Source organism: Vigna unguiculata, chromosome 1 (assembly GCF_004118075.2).
Source record: "Vigna unguiculata cultivar IT97K-499-35 chromosome 1, ASM411807v1, whole genome shotgun sequence".
Lineage (NCBI taxonomy): Eukaryota > Viridiplantae > Streptophyta > Magnoliopsida > Fabales > Fabaceae > Vigna > Vigna unguiculata.
The window spans coordinates 21,705,504-21,717,075 of NC_040279.1; the positions used below are offsets into that span (position 1 = coordinate 21,705,504).

Consider the following 11,572-nt stretch of genomic DNA (forward strand, 5'->3'; position numbering starts at 1 on the left):
TACAAGAGAATGACAATACAAAAGTAATTATTACATGCATTGTCAACATAAGAACAACACTAATATCTAAATTAAGTTAATGAATACACTTAATTAATGTATAAATAACCTATGATTAACATAAAATTAACTCTTCAATCTTAGTTTAGTATACCAAAAATGTACGCCATTATGTTCTTCTTCTTTTTTTATCCCTCATGGTTTTAAGTTTTGTTTCTATCCCTACATGTGCTGACTAGTTTTGCAATATGTATATAAAAAACTTTATGTTTATTTCTTTCATATACAAAAACTCATAAGGTTAGTAATTATTCATGCATGATGAGTAAAGGAAAATAAATTATGGAAATAATATTATTATAGTAAATAAATTATTTAGTTACATTTCCATTTTTTCTATGACTATACAACCATTCAATGACCACTATTTGCTTCAAGTTTCCGCGTAGAATAGTTGACATTAATTGGATAGTAATTACTGCATTAAATAGTTTTTGGAAATTTCTTCACACATCATAGGAAGCCAGCCCAGCAAGCAAAGTCATTCAAATTATAAAGTTTGGAGAATACACTTTAAATCATTAAATAATTAGTAATTACAATTTTCAACTTAAAAGAGAATCACCCTGTGACCCTGACACCCTGTGTTCAATCTTACGCGTTATCCAATATTCTCCAATAATCTTTGTTTATATAGTTACCTTCCAATATTCTAATAACCTTCATTTTCATGTACATCGGTGACTTATCATAAAATAAAATCTGAAAAGACCAAAATAATATATACTCAAAATTTATAAATTTATATATGTTACAAAAAGTTATTATGAAACTTCTTCTTTACTTCTAATTGTTTGAATCTTTCCTATATGTAGTATCATGATTCAAAATATGTGAAAAAATAAAATTTGTCTTATTTTTATTTTCACAGATATCTATTTTTATATTCTTTATCTATATACCTGTCTAAAAAAGTTGAAGAATAAAATAATTTATCAAAATCTAATAAAAAATTAGGAGATGTAATTATTAAAAGAAAATTTTATGATAATCATATCATAATTAAAAAACAGGCATGAAAAAACATATAGTATATAAATTTTCTTTCTATATTCATAAAATAATAAATATACAACAAAAAAAATTCATGAGATAAAAATACTATTTATTAAACTAATATAGTTTTATTTAAATTTCAAGAGACAAAAGAATACCCTTTTATCTTTAATAATAGAATAAAACATATGAAAAAAATGTAGAGAGAATGAGTTTGTGTCTAACTTCCTAATTTCTTCATAACGAAAGAAAACTGAGAATCCGTGAGAAATTCAAAAGATGATGAGAAAGAACAAACATCATCTCAATAAATTTATTTATCTTTTATTGTATTTAATTTTATATTTTATTATTTATTAACGTGTTATAGTTTATTAAAAATAAATAAAAATCTATCTAATTTAATTTTTATAATACAATATAATTTTAAATTTTTTTAAAGATTTAGGAGGACCATGATTTGGAACAAGAAGGGTGTGCTTGTGTTTGCTTTCAAGAATGGATTTGAAGGAGAGTGAGTAAATGAATTGAATTTGAGGGGATAAAAAAAGAAAAATGAGATTGTTTGTTTCAATGGACGAAGGGAGGAGAGTAAGGAAATTTGAAGGTAAAGTTTCTGAAAGTTTGTCAAAATAATTGGATGGATGTGATAGATATAAAATAATATTTTAATAGATAAAATTATTAAATAACAGTTTTACTCCTATGATTAAAATTAGTACAAAATAAAATATAATAATTATTATTAGTTTTAGTATTATTATTATTACTATTAATATTATTAGTTTTAATATTAGTATTATGTTAGTAATGTTATTATTATTAATATAATTACTATTATTATTATTATTATTAATTATCCACAAAGTTTAGTAATAATAATAATTATTTTTGTAAATAATTTTAATTATTAATTTGTAGGTGTCATATTTAAGTAACAACTTTTTTATAACTATTTTGGTTTTTTTGCATAAGTACATAAGGTGAGAAAAAAAAATTAATTCAAACAACATTAATTGAAAGTACTTTAATAGAATATAGGCATGCAATGCTGCAAAATCAAAAATTCCCTTAAATGAAGGTTAGTTTCAATTTAAAAATTCTAGACATTTAAGTAAAAGTATAAAATTTGTTAAGTTGGAATTGTAAAAAATAGATGGACATTTAAGTAGATGTGTATGCGTTGAGGAGTTTTTTCCTTCTCAAATCTATCTGCATAAATAATGTCTAATTTCGAGAAATAAACAAGTTTCATCCATCATAGTTCATCCTCTTGAATAATAAATTCTTATAAACAAATACGGTTTAAGATCCTCTCTAATAATTACGATGCACGTATTTTAGAGAATAAGGTTCGGAAATAATCATTAAATCACTTTTCAACTATTAGTTGACAATAAAAAAATATTTGTTTTTATCTATTATTTTTAAATTTTAAAATAACTTTCATTTTATTAATGATTTCCTGAATTTAATAAATCTAAAGAGAAAATATCATTTATGATAATGGAGAAAGAAAATATAATAGCACACAAATGTACATTGAATAAAAGACTGAAAAAAAATATAATAAATCACTTAAAACAAATTAAATGATTTTCCTTATTTGGAATAGAAAATTTAGTTATAAATAAAACACAGGGAGATTGTATGTGTAAAAAATTGAAATCTTTTAGAATCTAGCATTAATTTATCTTCACTAGTTTAAAGTTGGTGTAAGAAGAACTCATCTAACAGTTATAATATCTTACTTTAGAAAATATTGGAATGAATCTTGAGAGACAATTAGGAATATTTAGTTCGTTACTTTTTGCGTAAATTTTATAACTACAAGAGACATTAAATTTTAAAGAGAAAAACTAATACATTTTAAATAATTAAATAGTTAATAATTACAATTCTCAACTTAAACAATCACTTGTTCAATGTTAGGTGTCATCCAATATTCTTATAACTTTCATTTGCATGATTATTAGTGACAGATTGAGATCAAAATAATATACTCAAACTTTATATACGTTTCAAAGAGTTAATATCAAACTCCTTACTTACACCACCTGTAATTATTTGAATTTTAAAAATGTCAATGTCTCTCTAATTCAACAATTGAATCTTTAGCATTATATTTTATATGAAAAAAATATAATCTGTGTTGTTATGAATATTTTTTTCTTTTATCATTTTTAACAAGTAAATTTATTCTTTTATTCTTTATCTATATACTTATTTAAAAAAAAGTTTAAAAATAAAATTAATTTATCAAAATCTAATAAAAAATTAAGAGACGTAATTATTAAAATAAAAATTTTTGAAAATCAAATCACAATAAGGATTATGGAAGAAGTAAATAGTACATCACTTTTCTTCCTATATTCATCAAATAATAAATACACAAAAAACTCAATGAGATAAAAAAATATTATTTATTAAACTAATATTTCACTTAAACAAAAAGAGGGTTACCCATCTTATTTTCAATAATGAGATAAAATATATGAGAAATACAAAAAAATTGAGTTTGTGTCTAACTTTCTATTTCTTCACTAACAAAAGAAACCATGTGAGAATGAGAATTTGTGAAAAATTCAAAACATAATTATAGAGAACATAAAAATATTTCAATAAATTTATTAATCTTTTATTATACTTAATTTTATGTTTTATTACTTATTAATATTAAATATTATATTTTATTAAAGAAATACAAATTTACCTAATATTTTTTTTCACTACAGTAATTAATGTCCTACATATATTTGTATAATTTTAAATAAATTTTTTAAAAGATTTAGGAAGCATGATCTCATTGGAAGACTAAGATCCCCTCTAATAATTGGGATGCACGCATTTGAGAGAATAGAGTTGAAAAATAATAATTGAGTCGAGTCAGTTTTCAACTATTAGTTGTCAATAAAAAATATTTGTTTTTATCTGTTATTTTTAAATTTTAATGATATCCTGAATGTAATAGACTTGAAGAGAAAAATATTATTTACAATGGCACACAAATGTACATTGAATAAACAACTGAAAAAAAAGAGTATAGTAAATAAATTGAAACAAATTAAATGATTTTCCTTACTTATATTTGGAAGAGGAAATTTAGTTAGAAGCAAACATAGGGAGAATATATGTGTTAAAACTTGAAATCATTAAAATCTAGCATTAATTTTTCGTAACTAATTTAAAATTGGTGCAAGAAGAAGTCATCTAACGGTCATAATTTATTACTTTACTTTAAAAAAATATGGGAATCTTGAGAGAGTTTTAGTTCACGATGTTGTGGATAGTGTGTATTCACAGGTATCCAAAATAAGTTTGTTTGTCACAGTGAGAAATTTTGTTGATAGCGGAAATGGTAGTAGGTATGTGGCGAAGGAAAAGTCAAACGAATGAGCGTTGCTGTTTCTTCTGCAGAATTGATGAGTGAAAATGGCCTTAAAAGAAGTTTGGGAAGGGATTTGGGGCAAGTGGGAAGAGATAAAAGCAGAAGGGTATTAATAAGAAAGCTTAGTCGGAGTTAATATTATCATTAATTGGTTTCTCAAAGAACCTTTGCATGGTGTCCAAGTGGAGTGCTGAGCGAGTTTGGGAATCCACATATGACCTCAGAAGTGAAGCAACTGTACAAGTAAAGGAACAGCAAAATCCGCAATTATACTCTGCTGCGCGCCCCACAGGCGCAAAAAATAAAAAACAATCACGTGGTTCATATCCCTTCCATCAGGCCATCTTCCATTCAAATCAAATCACCATGTGCTCACCTCGTCACACTCGCTGCCACTTGGCGCATTCTCAGTGAACCACTGCACGGTGCATTATATAAACGCACCCCACAGTATACCGTATACGACACTCGCTTCTGGTTTCATGCAATGCACCCTAGTTTTGAAGAAGGTGCTGCTACAGTGCTACTCTTCCTCCTTCCGAATAGAGTGAATGAATGAATGCGTGTGAGTGTGTATGTGATAATGCAATGGTGGTGGTGGGTGTGGTTGGTTTTATTGTATGATGAAAGAAAGAGAAAGAGATTTGAAGAAAGAGAAAGAGAAAGAGAAAATGAAAAACGCCATTGATTTCTGTTGTAAGTTTTCAGAACTTTTGCAACAGGTGGAGGGTGTTATCGAGCCCCATGTTTCCTGTGTCTTCACCATCCATCCGTCACTACATGCTTGGCCACTATCTAACCACCACCATCACCACCACAAGAGCACCAAACCCTAGGCGCAAACCAAACCCATCACCCTTAACCCTGGTTTGCACCACCCCCTATTCACACGCAGCCACATTGCCCTCATTAACTCTCCTCTCTCCCTCCACATTATTGTAAAACACCACAAAGCGCCAAAACCAAAACCATCCATGAATCCGCTCCTCACATTTGGTCACCACTCTGATTAACCCATCTACTCTACTCTACTCAAGAAAGAGAGTGTGAGAGTGTGAGAGAGAGTTCATTATATTATGGTAAAAGTAAAAGGAAGCAAGGGGAGAGGATGGGGTGAGGCGTGAATGCAGGATAAACAAATGTCATAAAAACCAGACCCTGTAATCACAAAAATCCTTGCTAAAAATAGAAAAACTCCAAAGAAAAAAAAAATATAGAGAGAGGGGGAAGAGAAGAGTGAAAGAGAGTCCACCATTGATCTCTTTAACACCAAACCCCACACCCATTTCGTGATTGCCCAGCGTCGTCCATACCCGACCCTATCTATCTATATCTGCCTGCACACACTCAGACTGAGAGAAAGAGAGCCAACAACTACAGTCACAGAAAACCAAAAGCACTGTGTGTGTCTCTCTAAATCAACCAAAAAAAGAAAAAAAAAAAAACCCTAAGCTAATGATGATGGATCAGCGACAGCGAGAGAAACTGCTTCACAAAACCGAGGCCTGTGCCTTCGTGGCAGGTGTTGCTGCCGAGCTTCGACTTGTCGCCGCCCAAGGAGACATCGCCAACACCAACAACGTTAACTCCACCACCACCATCGTATCTCAATCTCACGCCTCGCCTCGGATCCACGACGCCAACCACCTTGGCCTCGTCGCTGCGGTTACCAATCTTGGAACTGTTCACAGGAAGAAGAGGATGCCCAGGCAGCGAAGATCCACCGTCGCCACCTCCTCCACCACCCCCACCTTGTTTCTCCAGATGCACCACTCCGACAACGCTCTCCCCTCCAAGCACCACCACCCTAATTTACCATCTTCAACTCCTTCCGCCTCCTCGCACGTGCCACCCTCCTCTCTCCAGTCCGTTAAACACCCCACTCCTCCCCGGCTCGCCGCACGTGTGAGTCACCCCTTTTCTCCTTTTTCTTTTCTTTTTTTTCTCCAATTCTTCATTCTCAAGATCTCATCTTATCTTATATACATACCCCCATTCTCAATTGGGTCCTTGCTATGTCCTCGCGATATTGTCTTGCTCCTAATTTTTTTACCCCATTTTTGGATCTCATAAATTAAGTGTTTTTTTCTTTCGATTAAAATTGGAACTTCGTTTTAAGCTTTTTTTTCCCCCGATTTTTTCACCAATTATCTTCACTGAACTCCGATTCTAACTCTAAAACATTGAAAAACAATTGCATCGGAGTTTTATTCAACTTCTTGCTGATTTGTTTAGATCTTGGGTTTGTTTGTCTCGTGATTCCCTTTTGCCTATTTAAATGATATTTTTTGTGATAATCTTTTCCAATGCTAAATGCAAAGTTTGTGATAATCTTATATAAAATATTATATTATATTATTATGATTATTATTATGTATTATATTATATAATTATATATAGTTGAGATTGGTACTATTTCTTTGTTTGAAGAGAGCACAAATCATTTGTTTGATCTTCAATTTGGTAACTGAGACATGGGAAGGGAAGAGTGAGAATGAAGGGCAAAAGTGACACTGCAGTCAAGAAATGAACTGAGTTTTTTATATTAAAAAATCCCCACCCAAAAAGAGACCAAAAGGAAACAGAATATATTAAGAACGATGTTTAGAAAAGAATCTCTGTGAAGAAAGATAAAGAATGAAATGAGAGTGAAAGCATATTTTTTGTTTTTTACTAAATTGAGTAGTGAAATGGAGTCTATAAACACAAGTGAAACATACTTTGATCTTATGGGCTAATAGCATTGCGAACATTGTAACCCTTGGACAGATTATGTTACCAAAAAAATACAAACACACATAAAAAAGGACTAGCTTTTATCACAAACATCATGATGAATATATATAAGTTCGGAATGAATCAGTTTCACATTTGGGAAAGGATCAAAATAAATTTATTTTGTCTTATATGTTTATTTGGCAAACATTTGTTGTATCATGAGATTAATTGGACTATGTTTCTGTTTGTAGAAACTTTTAATATAGATGTTACTATGCTAGCTATAGCTCTCCTACATAATAGTACATTGTTATTTGTCTCAATATTAATTAATACCCTTCCTTGGAATACCAAATTCTTACTTTATATTGGTAAAAAAAAGAAAAACTTATGATTAGTGGATATTGACGGCTCCATATTTGGGAAATTGTGTAGTTCAAGATATCCATATTAGGCATGCTGGACAATGCTTTGGGTACTCTGCCTTTCAGACTATTAGCATATGGACTTGATGTCCTTATACAGGACATGGTGTCTATGATGTCTTACTTACACCAGAATTGCATGTTCTTTCACAATTAATTATAGTTTTTTCCATCTTTTAGTGGCTTTTAGGTGAATGTCTATATAGCTTTAACCTGAGATTGACAATGGTCTAATTTGGTTTGTGTGTTTCTAGGGAATCGATCAAAGAAACTTGAGGTTCCTTTTCAAAAAGGAGTTAAAGAACAGTGATGTTAGCTCCCTAAGGAGAATGGTGTTGCCCAAGGTTTGGTCTATGTTCATTAATATTGTCTTTACTTCATTATTGTCTCAACTTCTCTTCTAATTCCACCATGACCTTAGAATATTAATGACTAAAATAATTGGGAAAGAAATTGTCACTTGCAGAAAGCAGCAGAGACTTTCCTCCCACCACTGGAATCAAAAGAAGGAATTTTTATGGACATGGAAGACAAAGATGGTACTCGTGTGTGGAATTTCAAGTACAGGTCTGCAACATATACATATATAGAAATGTCAGAAAATAAACTAAAGACATTATTTTACGACATTGGTTCTGGTTGTTGAATATGTAATTTAAGGTTATTTTTTAATTAATTGTTACTAACCATTCAAATTCATAGTTCATTGTATTTGTATTTGAACAATGCAGGTTTTGGCCTAACAACAATAGCAGGATGTACGTACTTGAAAATACCGGTAAAGTTTCTATTCATAGTAATTATTGTCTGACAAGTCTCCAGAACAGATAAATTTTTGAGTTTTATAGTAATGAAATAATAATAATAATATTGTTGTGTCTAATATTTTCAGGAGATTTTGTCAGCACACATGGCCTTCGATCTGGCGATACCATTATGATTTATCAACAGAATGAAAACAATAAATATGTACGTGCCGCCAACAAAATTTCTATATTATTCATTCTGCCGCATAAAATATACATAAGGAACGAGAATAAAGTTCGTACTTAAAAGTACAAAATGAAACCCTTTAAATAGTATATTATGATATCTTTGACTCGTTTGAAAAAGTTATAATACTATTTTATTTATGCAATTAATTTTATTTAAATTTATTCTGGGAGTGGATTCATGAAATTTTATAACTGTAACATTTATATTTTTTTTTTCTTCTTCCCCTTATGCATTATATTTATGCAGGTTATTAATGCGAAAAAAGCTTGGGAAGAAGATGAATTTGTGGGACAAAGTAGTGAGACAGTGAACGAGATGTTCCCGAGTGACTTGGAGGTGAACAAACCAGGATGTTTCAACATAAGCTATCCTGCAGTGAATGATGCTGGCATGTCATTCATATATGAAACTACTATCTCAAATGACTCCCCACTTGACTTTTTGGGAGGATCAATGACGAATTTTTCAAGGATTGGACCGGTTGAAACCTTCGGTTCTGTTGAAAATTTGTCCCTTGATGACTTCTATTAAAGCACGGCACAACCACAAAAAAACAAACTAATTAACATGGTACTACTATGACCAGTTAGAAGAATCTGTAAGGTACTAAAATGCTTTTCTTTTGTCCACTAATGAACATGAGAGGATTTTACTTGAATAAAAGAGTAGTGAGTGAGCATGTTTTGTGTTCCTCTCTCTTAACTGAGACTGCTCTGATATATTAATTTCTTATATTTATTTCGTACATCTATATATAAATTATCTCCAAAATTCATAATTGCTGTCAAAATTAAGTTATATGCTTGCTATTAGATGTCTCTTATTTTAGTTTCTGGGAAATGATCGGTTATTCAATAGCCCGGTCAAGAAACTGCTGCAAATAAACAGAAGAAAAGATTTGAAGTAAGGAACAGTGTATTATTATATGTTGTTATGTTGTTGATGAAGTAGATGTTTCAAATCTCATACCCGTTTTCGTATATACGGCTAATAAACGTACTTTGAAACTTTTGCAAGATAAATCCTTCAAGAAACATATACTTTGAAACTTTTGCAAGATAAATCCTTGAAGAAACATATACTCTGGTAGATTTTTGAAGGGTCTCGGTGAGTATCAATTCAAATTTTTCTAACATCCTTGTTAATAGCAATAAGTATAGTTATCATACAACCAACATAATAGTTTTATGAGCTTATCCATTCAATAAAAAATAATAGTTTTATGAGTCAGAATTCTCAAACCAATCCTATCAAATAAAGCTTAATAGATTCAATAAAGTTTGCACACACAATACCATAGAACCTATCATACACAACATTTTAATAATGAAAAAAATGATAGTTTGATCTTCACTGCTATTTAACAATTCTTTCTTAAGGTAATAAATTATCATTGAAAAAAATAAACTTCTATAATATTTGTGAAGAAAAGAAATTAGGAACAAAGTAATAAATGCAAGATCTACATCAAATTTTTATGAGTGTTCAAATATCATTGTTAGTTAACATTTTATATGTATGACAACTGTAGAACAATAGAGAATGAGTTTTTTTGTTGTTTGAGTACTAGATATAATTACATTTTCAAGTGTTAGTTAACATTTGAAGACCGCATACTAAATTGAATAGGCAATTATTCTTTTTAGTTTAATGTTTTATAAAATGATTATAAATCATTGCATTTAAAACTATTTGTATGTCTTCTAATTAACAAACTCAAACGTTGAAAAAAAAAATTATGTTCATATTTATTTATCTATTTTATTATACTTTTATTTTTATGATAATCTTATTTTTAATATTTCTTTTATTAATTAAAAATTATAAGTAAAAAATAATACTAACATATTTGTTTTCCTTTTCTATTTTTATTTTTGAATTTTTTTTATAATTAACTACTTATTTTTAACCAACACCAAAGTTAATATAACGAAAGTCTGGCATATATATTTCTACTTAATTTTAAACTTAACTTAAAATATTATAAGATATAAAATAAAATTAATAATACAAAATATAAAATAATAGATATTAAAAGTTGTAACTAAAATAAGTAATATATAAACAAAATAAAGAAACATTTCATTTAAGGATGGTTGTATCTCATTGGATATCAGAATGTACATTTGTTTCTGGTTAAATTTTGTATGTATGATTGTATTGGAAGGATTTGATTATTCTCTGCAGTAACTATTGCATCGATAGGCTTTAATAATAGGAAGTTTGTTTGAGATTTATTTGCAATATCTCCGTTAGTTAAGAAGTTTATTTTTAGGATTAAATATATTTTTTTTCTTTTAATTTTAAGTAAAAATTAGAATTAGCTTATCTTTTAAATTTTGGACCAATTTAATTTTCAGTTTTAGAAAAATATAAATTTAGTCATTTTAACAAAATTTTGTTAAGTTTATCTGATATTTCAAATGTGTTTTTCAATATTATTGAAGCAAAAATATGTCAAATGGTATAAATAACTTAAATGCTATCATGAAACACATTTGAAAAGTTAAATAAACTTAACAAAATTTAGTTAAAATGATTAAATCCACAAATTTTTAAAATTAGGATTAATTGGACCAAAGTTTCGAAAGGAGAATAATTATAATTTTCAATAATAATTAAGACATTTTTTTAAGTTAGGATTAATTGGAACAAAGTTTGGAAAGAAAAATAATTAGAATTTTCACTAAAAATTAAGAAATAGAAAACATATTTAACTTTTTTTTATATGGATTAAGACACAATTTTGTTTCATGTATTTAAAATTTATATATATTTAAAAAATAATTAATAGCATTATTTATTTAATAGAAATCATATTGATTTAAAAAGTCATAAACTATGTTTAATAATATACATATTAAAAATTGTTAATTACAAATAAAAACAATTAGGGCACAATATAAAAAAAAACATTTGAATAGTCATATTTATTTATTTATAATTTATATTTATTTCTATAATTATTTTTTAAAAAATAAAAATTTGT

General features: G+C 28.5%; 1 protein-coding gene across 1 annotated transcript; it reads left to right on the forward strand.

The window, feature by feature from the left end:
• The first annotated feature begins 5,109 nt into the window (after positions 1 to 5,109).
• On the forward strand, positions 5,110 to 9,289 carry LOC114163503 (B3 domain-containing transcription factor FUS3-like). The gene is made up of 6 exons (XM_028047812.1): positions 5,110 to 6,349; positions 7,842 to 7,931; positions 8,054 to 8,154; positions 8,319 to 8,365; positions 8,480 to 8,556; positions 8,830 to 9,289. The coding sequence occupies exons 1-6, from the start codon at positions 5,900 to 5,902 to the stop codon at positions 9,112 to 9,114; spliced, it is 1,050 nt and encodes a 349-aa protein (XP_027903613.1). The 5' UTR covers positions 5,110 to 5,899; the 3' UTR covers positions 9,115 to 9,289.
• Positions 9,290 to 11,572: the final 2,283 nt, after the last annotated feature.

Coding starts and splice junctions, on each gene's coding strand:
- LOC114163503 (XM_028047812.1), top strand. CDS start 5,900: ATGATGATGGATCAGCGACAGCGAGAGAAACTGCTTCACAAAACCGAG. Junction 6,350..7,841: donor CTCCCCGGCTCGCCGCACGT/GTGAGTCACCCC, acceptor GTGTGTTTCTAG/GGAATCGATCAAAGAAACTT. Junction 7,932..8,053: donor GGAGAATGGTGTTGCCCAAG/GTTTGGTCTATG, acceptor TGTCACTTGCAG/AAAGCAGCAGAGACTTTCCT.